The sequence below is a fragment of the Microtus ochrogaster genome, chromosome 5 (assembly GCF_000317375.1).
Source record: "Microtus ochrogaster isolate Prairie Vole_2 chromosome 5, MicOch1.0, whole genome shotgun sequence".
Classification (NCBI taxonomy): Eukaryota; Metazoa; Chordata; class Mammalia; order Rodentia; family Cricetidae; genus Microtus; species Microtus ochrogaster.
This window is the reverse complement of record NC_022012.1, coordinates 73,651,595-73,668,709: the sequence shown is the minus strand read 5'-3', so window position 1 is coordinate 73,668,709 and position 17,115 is coordinate 73,651,595. Positions and strand designations below refer to the sequence as shown.

Genomic DNA, 17,115 nt, shown 5'->3' with positions numbered 1-17,115 from the left:
CTCTTGTAGACCAGGCTGTCCTCAAACTCACAGAGATCCGCCTGCCTCTGCCTCCCGAGTGCTGGGATTAAAGGCGTGCGCTACCACCGCCCAGCTGGGTTACCACTTTTTAAGTTGTTGGTCAGTGGCACTCCATATTCCAGCCCCCCTCTCCCATTTCCAGAAATTGCCATTGTTCTTGGTTACCCTCTAAAACTTGATAATAAGACCCTATTGCTTGGGGCTGGAGAGATGGCTCATCAGTAAGAGCATCTACTGTTCTTGTAGAGAACCTGAGTTCAATTCCCAGCACCCATGTAATGGCTCACAACTGTCCATAACTCCAGATTCAGGGAATCTAATGCTGTCTTCAGCCCTCCAAGGGCATCAGGACTGCATGTGGTACATAAATATGAGTAAAGCACACATACACAAATCTTTAAAGAGAGACAGACACAAACTGACTGAGACTCTGTTGCTAAAGATACTATCTACTTAGTCATAGGATGTGGAGAAATCAAGTTGTTACCAACCTGGAAGTTTCCTCACTACTGGCTAACTTTCATAGTGCAGGAAAGATTACTTCTATAAAAACTTATTTTTATATACCGTTTCCTTAGATAGGGCAAATTTGAAGACTTAGGAGAGAAAGTATCAGTTGGGATGGTTGGTGTTAAATTGTCAGCTTGACAGAAGTTATAATCACCTGGGAGATGAGCTTCTAGGTTTATCTCTAGGGGACTATCCTGATAGTGTTAATTTTGGTGAGATCTCCCATCTGCTGGTGGCACCATTCTCTAAGCAGGAAATCCTAGATAGTTAAAAAAAAAAAAAAAAGTAGAGAAAAAAGCTAGATACTAGGGAACATGCATTACTTTTGTTTCTTTTTTATTAACTCTCTGTGTGTGTGTGTGTGTGTGTGTGTGTGTGTGTGTGTGTGTGTTTGTGTAAGTCATAGGACAACTTGTCAGGGTAGTTTCCAGGGATTGAACTCAGATTGTCATGGCAAGTGCCTCACTCACCACGCAGTCTGAAAACCCTGTTTTCTTGACTGCAGATGCAGGTAACTAGCTCCTCAAGGCAATTTCCTGCTGATGTGATCTCCCCACTGTAATGCATTGTAGCCTGGAACTGTAAGCTCAATAAACCATTTCTCCCTTAAATTAATTTTGTCAAATTGGGTTGTGGTTGCGTACGCATTTAATCCCAGCACTCAAAAGGCAGAGCCAGGCCTTCTCTGTAAATTTGAGGCCAGTCTGGTCTACAAAAGCTCATTCCAGGACAGGCTCCAAGGTACAGAGAAACCCTGTCTCGGAAAAATAATAATAATAATAATAATTTTGTCAAGGTATTTTATCACAACAGGAAAAGAAACAAGGATATTAATAAATCAATATTTATTGACAGTCATTGGGATTATTTTGAAGATGTTTTATATTATTTAATGAAATTTTTTCCAAAATACTAGTGAGAAAGTGAAATAGCCATATTCAGAAATCTAAACATTGAATTCTTAAATAGAAAAATTATCACAGTAGACTAAAGGATTAAATACAAAACTAAAACTATACAGCTCTTAGAAGAAAACTAAGACAAAGCTAGGCATAATAGTGCACACCTTTAATTCCAGCGCTCAGTAGGCAGAGACCGGTGGATCTCTGAGTTTATGCCCAAGCTGGTGTCTGTGTGAAGTTCCAGGCTAGCTAAATTATACAGTCAGACCCTGTCTCAGAAAACAAACAGAAACCCCAAAAACTTAGCAGTAAATTTTACTATTCTTAACCAGGTGATAGGGCTCATACCTTTGCCCAGCACTTGGAGGCAGAGGCAGAGGCAGAGTCAGGTGGATCTCTTCTTGAGTTCAAAGAAGTCAGCCTGGTCTACAGAGTGAGTTCCGGGAAAGCCAGGGTTACACAGAGAAACCCTGTCTCAAACAAGCAAAAATTTTACTCTTCTTATGTTTGTTTCATGATAGTAATTTTTAAATTGTGATTCCAAAGGCCTAGTAAGTAGAAGAAAATGGATATAGTAGACTTCATAAATATTGAAAGATTTAAAGACGGGATCTCACCGTATCACCCTGAATGGCCTGAACTTGCTATGTAGACCAGGCTGGTCTTGAATTCACAAAGTTCTTCCTGTCTTTATCTCCTGAGTTCTGCTATGCCTGGCAACAAATAAAACCTTTTGTATTACCTAAACAGAATCGTCAAGGAAGAACAGCATGGCTTGGTCAGTAAAAAATGTTGTTGCTCGTGCCTGAGTTCAGTCCTTGGGACCCATGGTGGAAGAAGAGAACTATTGAGGCTTATTTGGGGGCTAAGCCCATTAAGCCTCAGGATCCAGAAAGATTCACTATGGCAGACGAAAACTGGCTGGAGAAAGGGATCTTGGAGTAGAACAAACTGACTGACTCAAGCACAATTCTCCTACAGGTTTCTGTATTTCTTGGGGAAGGGAAGAAGTACATGGGGGGGGGGCATTCTCCACAAAGCTTTCAGTTTACATAGGCATACCGACAAGTTAGCAATTTCATAGGCGCTAACAATAGTATCAAGCATGCATTTTCAGAGTAAGAAAAACAAAACAAAAAAACAACAACAAAAAAAAGATGGATCTGACAAAGAGGTGCCTTATATCTCAGAGGGGGTGTGGCTGTGAAGCTCCCTACCAGCAGGGAACACAGCTGTTGGTACCCGTAGTGAACCAAGGGCTTGATTTGCATTAGCGTCTAGCTGTTTGAATTAAAGGGAATCTCTTTTGGGAACTTTGCTTTTGACTCCAGCAGGGTGCCCAAGTGAGAATTTTCCTCTGTGAAGCTAGTTTTAGCGACTCAGGCATTTTTCCTGTATAAGCAGTTAATTTCCTGGGCTATGAGCTTATGTTAGTTGAAACCATCGTGAAGGGTAAATACAGAATATTAGTAGTTTGTTAAGTTAGAGCAGAAGACCTGTAGATTCCACCTTCCTGTGTCTGCTGTTAGAGCAGACATATTGCCTCCTGTTTAGGGCTCTTTTCTTATCAATGAGTTCTTTCAATAAAGAAGGTTGTGGAGGACTAGTTTTATGTAGATTATGGCTATGAGAACAAAGGTTTGACCTAGTGAATGCTTTCACAATAGAACTTCTCTGTGTAGGGAAGGTATCCAGTTGCCCTATAGGAAAAGTCAGGTTTATACATTACTGGGATATTATGGAAGGGAGAAATGCCATGATTTCACAAGATTTCTACAGAATGGACAATGGCTTGTCCAAAAGACAGGTGTTCCCGCAGCTCTGTTGAAATGGGTTTCTCCTGTGGATTAGTTCAATAGATCTGTCAGCTGTGCATTTACTGTGTAATACTTGTGGGCTCACCACAGAGAACCTGTTCCTGAAAGTTGTTTCTGACTTCCACCATGATATGCTTTCTTATTGTTACTATTATTTTTTGTTTGTTTGTTTTTTCGAGACAGGGTTTCTCTGTAGCTTCGGAGCCTGTCCTGGAACTCCCTTGGTAGACCAGGCTGGCCTCGAACTCACAGAGATCCGCCTGCCTCTGCCTCCCAAGTGCTGGGATTAAAGGCGTGCGCCACCACCGCCCGGCTTGTTACTATTATTTTAAAAAGAGGAAAGTAAAAAGGCAACTCAAATAATAGGACAAGAAAAATACTGGCAAATTGAAGTAAAGGGATTTTTCAGAAACATATAAAGAGCTCTTCTCAAACTCAGCAATAAATAAAAAGATGACCCAGATTAAAAATTAGCAAAGCCAATTGAGCAGCACTTCAGAGCACACCTCCTCCTGTGGACTCGAGTTTCCTGTACCCATTTTGGGTATCTCACACCCCCCTGTCACTTCAGCTTCAGGGATCCAATGCCTCTGGTGCTAGGGTATGTACATTCACACACACACGCATAATTAAAAATAAATCTTTTTAAAAGATGAACAAAGAATTTGAATATACTTTTCTCCAGAGAGATTAGAGGATAAGCACACAAAAACTGTTCAGTTTCTTTAGTCATTGGGAAATACAGATGAAAACTGTTTCTTCATACCCACCAACTGTAGTAAGAATTACTGTTTGCTGGGAAGAATATGTAGAAATTGGACCACTTATACAATGATATTGAGAGAGTAAAATGGCACAGCTACTTTGGAAGACAGTCTGGTAGTTCCTTAAGAAGTTAATTCAAGTATCTGACACGTGGTGAGATATATTAGTTAGAGTACTATAACAAAATACCTGATATGGATATTTGTGGAAGGAAAGGAAAAAAGGAAAAAAAAAGACCTTCATTTAGGTCACAGTTTCAGAGACTAAAAGTATAAATAGCATAGTAGAGGTTCGATGCCTCCACCCCCTAACAGATGCAGATGCCCTCCCAGATGCCCTCCCAGATGGCAGTGGCTAGAGTTGATGAAGAAGCTAACAGTTTTATGTAACCATCCTTATGAGAACTTCAAGACTCTTTTTTGTGTAAACTACTTTCCACAATTATTCCCTCAATGATCTAAAGATCTCAATAAATCCTACCTCAGAGATTCTACAACTTCCCCATTAGACACTGGAGGGACAGGGTTAAAGCATACCATAGCATAGGTCAGCAGTTCTCAACCCGTGGATCTCTACCACTTTGGTGAGCCTCTCCCTCCAAAAATATTTACATTATAGTTCAAAACAGTAGCAAAATTACAGTTATGATGTAGCAGTGAACAAAAATACTTTATGGTTGGGATTACCAGAACACAAGCAACTGTATTAAAGGGTCGTGGCATTAGGAAGGTTGAGAACCTCTAAAATAGGTAAACAAAATTTTGTATTATTTAGCCATTAAACAGAATGAAGAGAAGCTGGGTTTGTAACTCAGTTTTTAGAGTGCTTGCCTTGTATGCCCAGGACCCTCAGGTTTGAGGCCCCAACATGGGCATGATTGCATACCCCTGTAATCCCAGCACTCTCTTTAGGAAAGTCATAGAAACTAGGCTAATCCCTAAGCTGTTTATCTCAAAATGAAGTAATTGTTGTGTTTTTTTCAATTTCTTTTTTTAATTGATTTTATTTGAGCTATATGTTTTTCTCTGCTCCCCTCCCCTTTAACCCTGTCCCATAATCCTCACACTCCCAATTTACTCAAGAGATTTTGTCTTTTTCCACATTCTGTGTAGATTATATCAATGTATGTCTCTCTTAGGGTCCTCATTGTTGTCTAGGTTCTCTGGGATTGTGAATGGTAGGCTGGTTTTCTTTGCTTTATGTCTAAAAGCCACTTATGAGTGAGTACATATGATATTTGTCTTTCTGGATCTGGGTTACCTAATTCAATATCATGTTTTCTAGATCCATTTATTTACCTGTAATTTTCAAGATATCATTTTTTTTCTGCTGTGTACTACTCCATTGTGTAAATGTATCACTTTTTCCTTATCCATTCTTTGGTCAAGGGACATTTAGGTTGTTTCCAGGTTCTGGCTATTACAAACAATGCTGCTAAGAACATAGTTGAGCACATATCCTTGTGGTACAATTGAGCATCCTTTGGGTATATACCCCAAAGTGGTATTTTTGGGTCTTGAGGTAGGTTGTTTACTAATTTTCTGAGAAATTGCCATAATGATATCCAAAGGGGCTGTACCAGTTTGCACTCCCACCAGCAATGCAGGAGTGTTCCCTTTACCCCACACCTCTCCAGCATAAGTTGTCATCAGTGTTTTTGATCTTGTCCATTCCTCCAGGTGTTAAGATGGAATCTCAGAGTTGTTTTGATTTCCATTTCTCTAATGGCTAAGGATATTGAACATTTCCTTAAATGTCTTTCAGCCATTTTAGATTCCTCTGTTGAGAGTTCTCTATTTAGGTCTGTACCTCATTTTTTTATTGGATTATTTATTCTTTTGATGACCAATTTCTTGAGTTCTTTGTATGTTTTGGAGATCAGACCTCTGTCTGATGTGGGGTTAGTGAAGATCTTTTCCTATTCTGTAGGCTGTCGTTTTGTCTTGCTGACTGTGTCCTTTGCTTTACAGAATCTTTTCAGTTTCAGGAGGTCCCATTTATTGATTGTTTATCTCAGTGTCTGTGCTACTGGGGTTATATTTAGGAAGTGGTCTCCTGTGCCAATGCGTTCAAGTGTACTTCCCACTTTCTCTTCTGTGAGGTTCAGTGTGGCTGGCTTTCTGTTGAGGTCTTTGATTCATTTGGACTTGAGTTTTGTGCATGGTGATAGATATGGATCTATTTTCATTCTTCTACATATTGATATTCAGTTATGCCAGCACCATTTGTTGAATATGCTTTCTTTTTTCCATTTTATATTTTTTGCTTCATTGTCAAAAATCAGATGTTTGAAGGTGTGTGGATTAATATCCGAGTCCTCGATTCAGTTTCATTGGTCCTCCTGTCCGTTCTTATGCCAATCCAAGGCTGTTTTCAGTACTGTAGCTCTCTCTGTAATAGAGTTTGAAGTCAGGGATTGTGATGCCTCCAGAAGTTTCTTTATTGTACAGGATTGTTTTGGCTATCCTGGGTTTTTTGCTTTTCCATATGAAGTTGAGTACCATTTTTTCAAGGTCTGTGAAGAATTTTGCTGGGCATTGCATAGAGTCTGTAGATTGCTTTTGGTAAGATTGCCATTTTACTGTGTTAATTCTACCTACCCCATAACATGGGAGATCTTTCCATTTTCTGGTGTCTTCTTCAGTTTTTCTCTTCAAAGATTTAAAGTTCTTGTCATACAAGTCTTCCACTTGTTTGGTTAGACTTACTCCGATATATTTTATGCTATTTCTCTTTATTGTGAAGGGTGATGTTTCTCTTTTTCTTTCTCAGCCCATTTATCATCAGTGTAAAGAAAAGCTACTGATTTTTGAGTTAATCGTTTTCCTTGCTATATTACTGAAAGTGTTTATGAGTTGTAGTAGTTCCTTGGTAGAATTTTTGGGGTTGCTTATGTCATCAGCAAACAGTGAGAGTTTGACTAATTTTCTAATTTGTATCCCCTTGATCTCTTTTTCTAGGTTCTATCATTAATGGCAGAAAAACTGCATTACACAGAGGTCTGGGAGCATTTTTATATCTAAACTCAGCTTTCCAAAGAAGCAGCTTGGATATGATGCTGCCATCAAACATCTGAAGGAAGACTTCCTGTTTCAGTTTAATGATAGAATCTAGAAGAAAAATTAAACCTGTGGAATTTATGCAGCAAATAGTAAAGCCTTGATTGAGTGTTAGGGATCATGCCAGCTGATGGGTAGATTTTCAGTCCATCAAACTACTTGTTTTTCTCATAGTTATACATAGAGTTTTTTGTTTTTTGTTTTTTTTTGTTTTTTTTTTTTTTTTTTGGTTTTTCGAGACAGGGTTTCTCTGTGGCTTTGGAGCCTGTCCTGGAACTAGCTCTGTAGACCAGGCTGGTCTCGAACTCACAGAGATCCGCCTGCCTCTGCCTCCCGAGTGCTGGGATTAAAGGCGTGCGCCACCATCGCCCGGCTATACATAGAGTTTTATGTATATTTTTAGCTGAAGTAGTTATTCATTTTAAATGAACAGGATTTTGACCTTGCATCTTTGTCATTAAATTCTTCCAGTGCAGAATTTCTGACTACAGTATATTTGACTAAGTGTCTGAGTTTCTAAATAACTGTGTTTCATATTGGCTTGTACAGGTTTTTTTTTAAATTACTTTTTTTTTTTTTTTGCCTGTAGGGTAGGGCAGGTTAGGCATGTACCATCTTGTATATATGGAGCTTAAGGGTTTTCATTTTCTCCTTCCACCACATGGTCTCCAGCTATTTAACTCAAATCATCGGGCTTAGTGGCAAGCGCCTTTACCTGATGAACCATCTCACCAGCCCCTGTTCCATTTTGGTGATGGCTTTGCCCCCTGGCAAAGGAATTTATTTGAACAGTGCTTAACCCAGAATAATTACCACATCACCTCCAGTGTACCTTAGCTGTTAGATCAGAGAATGACATTATTCAGTTCTTTTGGTGTTCTTAGAGAAAGTAAAGAAACACAACCCAGTTGGCATTCTGTAATTTCAGCAACCATGCCTGGTGTTAAGCTTATGCTTGACAGGTAGGGCACCAAGAGACACAAGAGACCTCTTTTAAGGACAGTCTGCTGAATTTATTGAGATTTTTTACAAAAGCATGAATAACTAGAAATTAGCTGAATCTCCAGAAGATCCCACCCTTTTGCAGAGGAGGGCCCACTTGTTCATCCTGGCCACCGGGCTAGCTTATCCCCGAAATGACCACACAGAAACTGTATTAATTAAATCACTGTTTGGCCCATTAGCTCTAGTTTCTTATTGGCTCATTCTTACATCTTAATTTAACCCATTTCTGTTAATCTGTGTATTGTCACATGGCAGTAGCTTACTGGCTAAAATTTCCAGCGTCTGTCTCCTGCAGATCCATGGTGTCTCTCTGACTCTCTTTCTTCCTCCCAGAATTCAGTTCTGTCTTCCCCGCCTACCTAAATTCTGCCCTATCAGGCCAAGGCAGATTCTTTATTCATTAACCAATGAAAGCAACACATTGACAGAAGGACCTCCCACATCACCATCCCAGCATGGGGATTATTCACGAGAGCTGTATCTTTGTAGTCTTAACCCCTAGTCAACCTTCTCCCTTTTATATACTTCATCACACACTGTGCCCAAGACCAAACACAGCTGAAGGGAATGAGGGGACCGAGTGGTGACTAGGATCTCAATAGTACCAACTCTGCCTTCTGCCCAGAAGTGTTAGCAGCCCTATTACTGTTGCCATGTATGTAGCTGTCACTGTATTGCTTGCTTTTCTTGTTGTGATGACTGAGGACCAAGGTGTTTTGTAGGTCACACAGTCATCTTCATGATCACAGATGGTCTTGTCATGCCTGCAGAAAATACCTCACTTCAGCACTTAGTATATCTTTTATATAGAAATTTGAAGCTCAGAAGCACTTCCTAATCTATCACTTTTCTTTTAGCCAGAATTTGGAAAAAAGCACATTAATTGCTCTTTGCCTTTCTGGTCTCCTCTCACTAAAAACATCTTTCTCCCTCTCCTCCCGCCCTCCCCCTCCTGATCTCCAGCTCTCTCTCTTCCCCATCCTTCTTCCCCCCTCTCTTGTTGATTCTTGTTCACCCTCTTTTTCAAGACAAGATCTTATGTAACCCTTAAACAAATGATCCTCTTGCCTCTACCTTTCGAGCACTAGATGAAAGGGGTGGACTACCGTAGTTGGCATGAGGACATAATTTTTTGACCCTTATTTTCTTATCTCCTATTAAATGCCGTAGGTAAAGATAGTTTTTTCCCTCTTCAAAATATCTGGCATATAAATTTTATATGTTTAGTGTTTTTTAAAGACTCATACTTAAAATAATAATTAAAATAGGATTTATTTAGTATTTCCCAGTTTACGAAGTACTTTCACCTGCTCTGTCTCATGTAATCTTTCTAACTACTCTGTGCTACTGGTTCTTTAAATGCCCTTTTCTTCTAGTTAATCTCTTCTGTTTTATACAGTAAGGTAAAGAAAATACTTTTAAAATACCACTTGATTTTTTTCCCCCTGGCATTAGAGTATTGGTGATTCTCAGCAAGCTGAAGAATGGAGCAAAAACTTACCCATATGTCAGTTTCTCATAACGAGCACACAGAAGGAGAGTTTATCTAGTTCATGGTTCCAGATGCTTCAGTTCTTGGTTCCCTGGGTTTGTTGCTATAGGCTGGTGGTGAGGCGAAACATATGTGTAAATGGTATAGTACAGCAGAGCTGTGCACCATTGGGTCTGGAAGAAAGAGAGAGAGAGAAAAAAAGATTCCACAAACTAGATAAACCATTCAAAACTATGTCCTGGTGACTGACTTCCTTTTATCAGGCCCCATATGCTAGTTTTTATTATCTGTCAATAGTGCCATCAAATTATGAACCCACCAGTGAACTAATCCATAGACTGACTAATTCAAGTCAGCCTTTTCTGATCCAATCTCCTTATAGTCGTTGGACCCACAAGCTAGGACCAAGTCAATTTGCTTCACTTTAGCAAACATCTGTTACTCTATGTCAGATACTGCATTAGTTGCTGGGGATATAAGAAGCATTTATGGTTAGGGATGTAGCTTAATGATAGAACATTTACCAAGCCTAACAGATAAGGCTCTGAATTTAATCCTCAGTGTGCACACACATGCTTATCTCTCCCCCCCACACACATAGAGAGAGACAGAGAGAGACAGAGAGAGACAGAGAGAGAGAGGAGAGAGAGAGACTCTAAACATTCTTGTCCTTAGGAAACACACCACTTTCCTAAGGTAAAAAGAAATATATATATAACAAACCTGGCATATACCTGTTTCTTTGCTCTTCAGAGACTGAGGCAGGAAGATTGTAATGAATTCAAGGCTAACCTGGACTACATTTTGAGAGCCTGTTTCTAAACATGGATGGATGGATGGATGGATGGATGGATGGATGGATGGATGGATAGATAGATAGATAGATAGATAGATAGATACAGAGGGGTGTGATTGTATATGCCTTTAATCCTACCACTGTTGGGAGGCTAAGACGTATGATCTTGAGTTGAAGGACACCCTGGTCTAGATGGCCAGGAAGACTGACAAGGGCTATATAGTGAGATACTGCCTTTAAAAAATAAAGAAGAAATGACATTTCACTTTTCTAGAAACTAGATGTTCATTTGTTATTAAACTTCTTGAACCTCATATAAAAAACCAGCTCCAGGCTGCTCAATGCTACATAATGAGACCCTGTGCCTCCCTAAAAAAATCTGAAGGAAAAAAATTTTTTTTCAGGCTGGGGATGTTCAGTAGTAGCACAGGGCATGCCCAGCATGTGGAAGACCCTGAATTCTATCCCCAGTATCACAAAATACACACACACTAAAAACAAGAGGAAATGCCCCTAAATGCAGTCTGGTATTCTGGTTTGTTTGTTTGTTTGTTGATTGTTTTTTTTTGTTTTTCAAGACAGGGTTTCTCTGAGGCTTTGGAGCCTGTCCTGGAACTAGCTCTTGTAGACCAGACTGGCCTCAAACTCACAGAGATCTGCCTGCCTCTTCCTCCCGAGTGCTGGGATTAAAGGCATGCACTACCACCGCCCAGCTCAGTCTGGCATTCTGACTGGACTCAAACAACTAGAGAATATGGTGCATGAGAAGAAGTGGTAAAAAGCCAGAAAGGTTTATTAGAAACAACCTGTGGATAGTCTTGTATGTGTATTCCTTTTCTGCAGTGCACACACCCAAGAGTATATTTTGATAGATCAAGGCCTTTGTTTACTAAGCTGCAGAACAAATAAGACACATTGTTCTTGAAAACTTTATTTTACTTGTAGAGTTAAAGAAATATATTTATATTAAAACGAGTTTATAATATTAAAAACTGTTTTTTTAAAAAAATTGTGGGCCTTTTTTTTTGATGCTTGTGATCAAATGAATTAAAAGTTTTTTTCTTTTCTTTTTTTTTTTGCAGATAGGATAGGGTCTTACATAGTTCTACTTGGCCTGGAACTGCTAATGTAGACCAAACTGACCTTGAACTCACAGAGATCCACCTGCCTACTGCCTACCCCACTCCTGGGGTTAATGGTATATCACCCTATCCAACCTGGATGTTTTTTTTTTTACTTAAATAAAAAAAAGTGACCTTTATTCTTCAGGCCACTTTCTGACTTGAAATACTGTTTGTACCCAAATGTACTTTCTCTATTATCCAGACTCTTTTATGTACTCATTCATATTTTTGTCTTAACATTATCACATTTTATAATTTATTGGCTGAGGTTTTAATCAGATACACAGGACTATGTGAAGAGCTAGGTTATGTTCTCTGAAGTTCAAGAACTGAGTGTGATTTAGTTAAACTGATGATGTTAGTGTATGCTAGATATTAAGACATTCAGATGCATTCCCTTACTTCTGCTCTCTTGCTTTTCTAGTTCATGTTTATGCTGCTCCATATATAGTCATTCAGAGTCATAGATCTGTTGATGAGATTATTCCAAATCATCTGTTTTAAACCTAGAATGGTACTAAACTTTTTCCAATACAGCCATTGCCTTTCCCAGTTTTTGCTTTCACTGCTCCTTGTCAGTCTTCACCCCTTTCCAATATTCATTAAATAATTTACAGCCCCACACTCTGTGCCACTATCTGCCTGTAGTATCTTCTGCTTTATTTTTGTTTACTTTTGCAGTTTCTTCTTCCTGAAATGATCTTTCCCATTCTCCAGCAGCTTGTTCTTTGTGTCTTTGTGGAAGAGGGAGGGCAAAGGGAGAAAATTCAACTCCTGAAACTTCCTTGATTCTTCTGTCATCTATAGTAATTATTTTCTCTTCATGTTTACAGCGGTAACCAGGTTCATTCCTTGGTTGCACATGATCACCACCTTGGTTCACCCGAAACATTAAATCTTTCATTTCGTCCTACCTCTTTACTACTGATAGAGAGGTCAGGGGAGATTTGAGAGGAGAGATCGTGCAGCCCAAACTGGCCTTAAACTCAGTGTGTGTCCAAGGATGACCTTGAATTCCTGATTCTCCTGCCTCCAGCCTCCAAGTTTAAATTTCTATCCTTGAAACTGTGGCGTTTCTTCGTAGCTCACTTTATGCCATAATAACTAAGAAGTAATAAGGTTGCATGTATGTAGGGTGCATAAGGGAGAGAAGAGGAGGTAGATTTGGTTGGTTTTCTCATTTCTACGCAAGAGTCTCTTGTGTAGCTTACATATTTAGATTCCCAAGCTGTTTTTGTCCTAGTCCTGCTGGTTCTCATTATCTGTTTAGCTTTTCACTTAGCTCTGTCTTCAAATACAAGAGCCCTGTTAGAAAAATCTATCTTTCTCATAACTTTGTAAGCTGATGTCACTAAATGTATACATTCTCTTTTTCCCTTAGGTAAAAATCTCTACACCAATGAATATGTAGCCATTAAACTGGTGAGTAGGATGTGTGTGTTTGTGGTCTTTGTGTATTGATGCTAATATCTTACAGAAAGCCATTGTAGGCATTCACATTAATGCTTATGCTATTTTTACTTGGTATATGATGCCAAGTAGTCATTTTTCCTCCATCAGGATGTTATAATGATAAAGCACTATATATTGTGTAATGTCATATAAATGGTACTAACTGTAGCAGTAGCAAAGATGAATCAAACTTAATTGATTGTATTGTGCACACTGTTTGTATACCTGGTGCCATGGAGGCCAGAAGAGAGTGTTCCAGTCCCCTGAAACTGGAACTGGATGCTTGTGTACTAATTTGCTGATGCTAGGAATTGAACCTGGGTCATCTTTAAGAACAAGTGCTCTAAACCAGTCAGCATTTCTCTTGAGCCCCTTGACATCTTTTTTTTTCTTAACTGATTATTTATTTATTTATTTATTTATTTATTTATTTATTTATTTATTTATTTATTGGTTTTTTTGAGACAGGGTTTCTCTGTGTAGCTCTGACTGTCCTGGAACTAGCTCTGTGGACCAGGCTGGCCTTGAACTCACAGAGATCTGCCTGCCTCTGCCTCCTGAGTGCTAGGATTTAAAGGCATGCCATTCCACCATTCAGTGACATCTATTTTTTAAATGTATGGCATTTATTGGTCTATTTACCAACAGAAAACCAAGTCTGACCATCTCATTGATGTTTTAAAACAGTGGTTCTCACCCTTCCTAACACTACAACCTTTTAATACAGTTCTCATACTATAGTTACCCCAAGCATAAAATTACTTCCATTACTAATTCATAACTGTAATTTCTCTACTGTTATGAATCATAAATATTTTTTGAAAGGGAGGTTTGCCATAGGTTGAGAACCATTGCTTTAAAAACCTATTAAGCCAGGTATGACTTCACATGCTTTTCAGCACATGCTTTTAATTCCACCACTTAAAGGAGGAGGCAAAAGGATCAGGAGGTCAGTGTCATCCTTGGGTTTATATTGAGTTTGAGTTTAAGGCAAAAGCATGTAAGTTCATTGTAAGTTCAAGGCCAGACTGGTCTTCATAGTGAGTTCCAGGTCAGCCAGGGCTACACAGTGAGACCCTGCCTCAACAAAACAAAATGTTGTCAAACTATTTATAATGCTGCATGCCTGTAATCCCAATAATTTGGGGAGGAGGGGTTGTTGTAGGAGGCCGCTTGTTTGTTCCCTGCTCTTCAGCCCTGAAATCATGACACAGAAACCATATTATTTGCAATACTGTTTGGCCAATAGCTTAATCATATTTCTGGCTAACTCATATTTTAAATTAACACATCTCTATTAATCTGTGTATTGCCATTAGGCTGTGGCTTACCTTGTAAAGTTCCAGTGTCTGTCTCCGTCAGGGCTACTTTGCTTCCTCTGACTCTGCCTTCTTTCTCCCAGCATTCAGTTTAGTTTTCCCCACCTACCTCTGTTCTACTAAGCCATTGGCTGAAACAGCTTCTTTATTAACCAACAGTATTCACAGCATTCAGAGGGGAATCCCACATCAAGGGGTGGGTAAGATATACACCTACTTAGAGGCTGTTCTGTGCCTTGAGACCCTATTTCAAGAAACAAACAAAACTCCCACAAAACATTCCCTATAGCCTTACTTAGTCTTTTTATCTTCTTTAGCTTGTCAATTTGTGAGGTTGTTAGGATTCTTTTCTGAAAGAGTAGCAGTTGCCATATTAGTTTTTCTACAAAGGAGAGAACGAGTATCAGGACTTAGAACAAGTGGTGCCTTTGGCACTCTCTGGGCTCTGTTCCCCTTTTTGAGGAGTTTCCTGTAACTCATGCTGGCCTTAAACTCAAACTCAATGTATACCTGAGGTATCCTGATCCTCCTGCTTCCTTTCAAGTGCTAAAACTTCATGTTTGTGCCACTATGTTTGGGTTTGGGGTTATTTTTGCTGTTTGTTGTTGTAATTGAGCTTGAACCTAGGACTTCATGTATGCTAGACAAGCACTCTACCACCAACCTATGACACCAGCACACACATGCCTGCTTGGTTTTTTTGTTTTGTTTTGTTGTGTTTTGTTTTGTTTTGTTGAGATAGGCTCACTTTTCAGCCCTGAATGACCCAGTTCTCAATGGGTAGCCAGACTGATTGTAAATTTATGGCAGCTCTTGTGTTTCAGCGCCCTCGGTGCTGGGATTATTGTGCAACTATACTGGTTTCTTTTTGTCTTTGACTTAGAATTCTTGACGAAATAGAGCAGGTAATGAATAAAGTAGAATGGCCAGGTGGTGGTGGCACACACCTCTAATCCCAGCACTCGGGAGGCAGAGACAGGTGAATCTCTGTGAGTTCGAGGCCAGCCTGGTCTACAGAGCAAGTTCAAGAACAAGCTACAAAGCAACAAAGAAACCCTGTCTCAAAATAACAGAAAAAAAAACAAAAACAAAAACAAAAAAAGAAGAGAGAGAGAAACAAAGAAAGAGCACATGTAGTGATGCAGGTCAAATATCTTTTAAGATGATCAAGTAAGGGTTTATCTACTTGTTTTTTTGTAAAGAAATTTAGTTCTGGGAAGGTATGTGCATTTGTGGTTTGGCTTCTTTTTTACACAGAATAATCTTTAATTATCTGAGGCTACTTGTAGTAAGGAGAGTGGCGGGCTGTGTCCCACCGTCCAGCTAGCTTAACCCCGAAATAATTACACAGAAACTGTATTCATTTAAACACTGCCTGGCCCTTTTAGCACTAGCCTCTTATTGGCTAACTCTCACATCTTTTTTTTTTTTTTTTTGCTTTTTTGAGACAGGGTTTCTTTGTGGTTTTTGGAGCCTGTCCTGGAACTAGCTCTGTAGACCAGGCTGGTCTCGAACTCATAGAGATCCGCCTGCCTCTGCCTCCCGAGTGCTGGGATTAAAGGCGTGCGCCACCACCGCCCGGCTTAACTCTCACATCTTGATTAACCCATTTCTATTAATCTGTGTTCACCATGAGGTCATGGCTTACCGGCATGAGTCTAACCAACATCCGTCTCGGGTAGGAGATGCATGGTGTCTGCCACACTTCCCTTCTTCCCAACATTCTGTTCTGTCTACTCCACCTACCTAAGGGCTGCCCTATTAGAAGGCTAAGGCAACTTCTTTATTTAACCAATGAAATCAACACAAATACAGAAGGATCTCCTACACCAGCTACTGAACAAGAAGAAATACTCCTCAAAACACTTAAAACAAAGTGTGTTAGTGGCCCCTGGTAATTCCAGCACTGTCGAAGCGGAGGTAGCAGTATTTTAAGTTTGAGGCCTGCCTGAGCTATATAGTAAGTACAATGAGACCCTGTTTCAATAAGCAAAAAACAAACAAAATAACATTTGGGGAAAAAAAAACCACCCCAAAATAATGTAAAAACTTGCACCTTTACATTTCTGTTTTACTACTATATTTTTGACATTATTTTTCAAGGCTTCTTTTGAGGCTTTCTGTCTAGATTTCTTCTATCACATTCTTACCACTTTGGTCTATATAGATATATGACAGACATTTCACTTTTTCTTCAGTTGCCTTTATTAGGCTTTATTCAGCTTTGTGTGGGCAATATAAAAAATAGAATTTGGGGTGGGGGTTATATCTCAGTTGTAGAGTGCCACTATAATATAGGTGGGGTCCTGGGATCAAAGGAAGGATAGAAGATGGAGGAAGGCAGGAAGGAAAGGCTGAAATGAGAATTCCTGTTTAGAGTATAGCAGTTCTAGCTGTGGGTTTCATCCCTTGCTGTTGAGCTTATTCAAGGGACATAGAGCAATAGTAACTGATCTCCTTTCATTGTATAAGACAGCCATCTGCCATTGATCTAGGATTTCAGGCAGGCATGCATGTTCCAGAATAGCTGTGATTCTGGCAGATGGCCAGCTCTCTGTTCATAGGCAATCAACATCTACTACAGAATTGCAGGAAACTTGGTACTGCTGTTTGTTTTTTGTTGTTTGAGACAGGGTCTCTGTGTAGCTCTGGCTGTTCTGGAATTGGCTCTGTAGACTGGCCTTGAACCCAGAGATCTGCCTGCTCGTGCCTCCCATGTGCAGGGATTAAAGGCTTGTGCTAACACCTCAATTCTACTTCGTTTGGATCTTCATTGTAGCTCTGTTGAAATAAGAGCAGCGGGGCTGTGTCCCCGGCACCCGGCCGCCCACATGGCTAGCTTAGCTTATGCCC

At 39.7% G+C, this 17,115-nt stretch overlaps 1 protein-coding gene across 4 annotated transcripts in view; it reads left to right on the top strand.

Annotated features, from left to right (window-relative positions):
* Csnk1g1 (casein kinase 1 gamma 1) overlaps positions 1–17,115 on the top strand; it is a 122,669-nt gene that overhangs the window by 36,516 nt on the left and 69,038 nt on the right. For all 4 annotated transcript variants that reach the window (XM_026779161.1, XM_026779160.1, XM_005347751.3 and 1 more), the window contains exon 3: positions 12,873–12,913. In XM_026779161.1, coding sequence (XP_026634962.1) covers positions 12,873–12,913 — 41 coding nt within the window. The remainder of the gene's footprint in view (positions 1–12,872; positions 12,914–17,115) is intronic.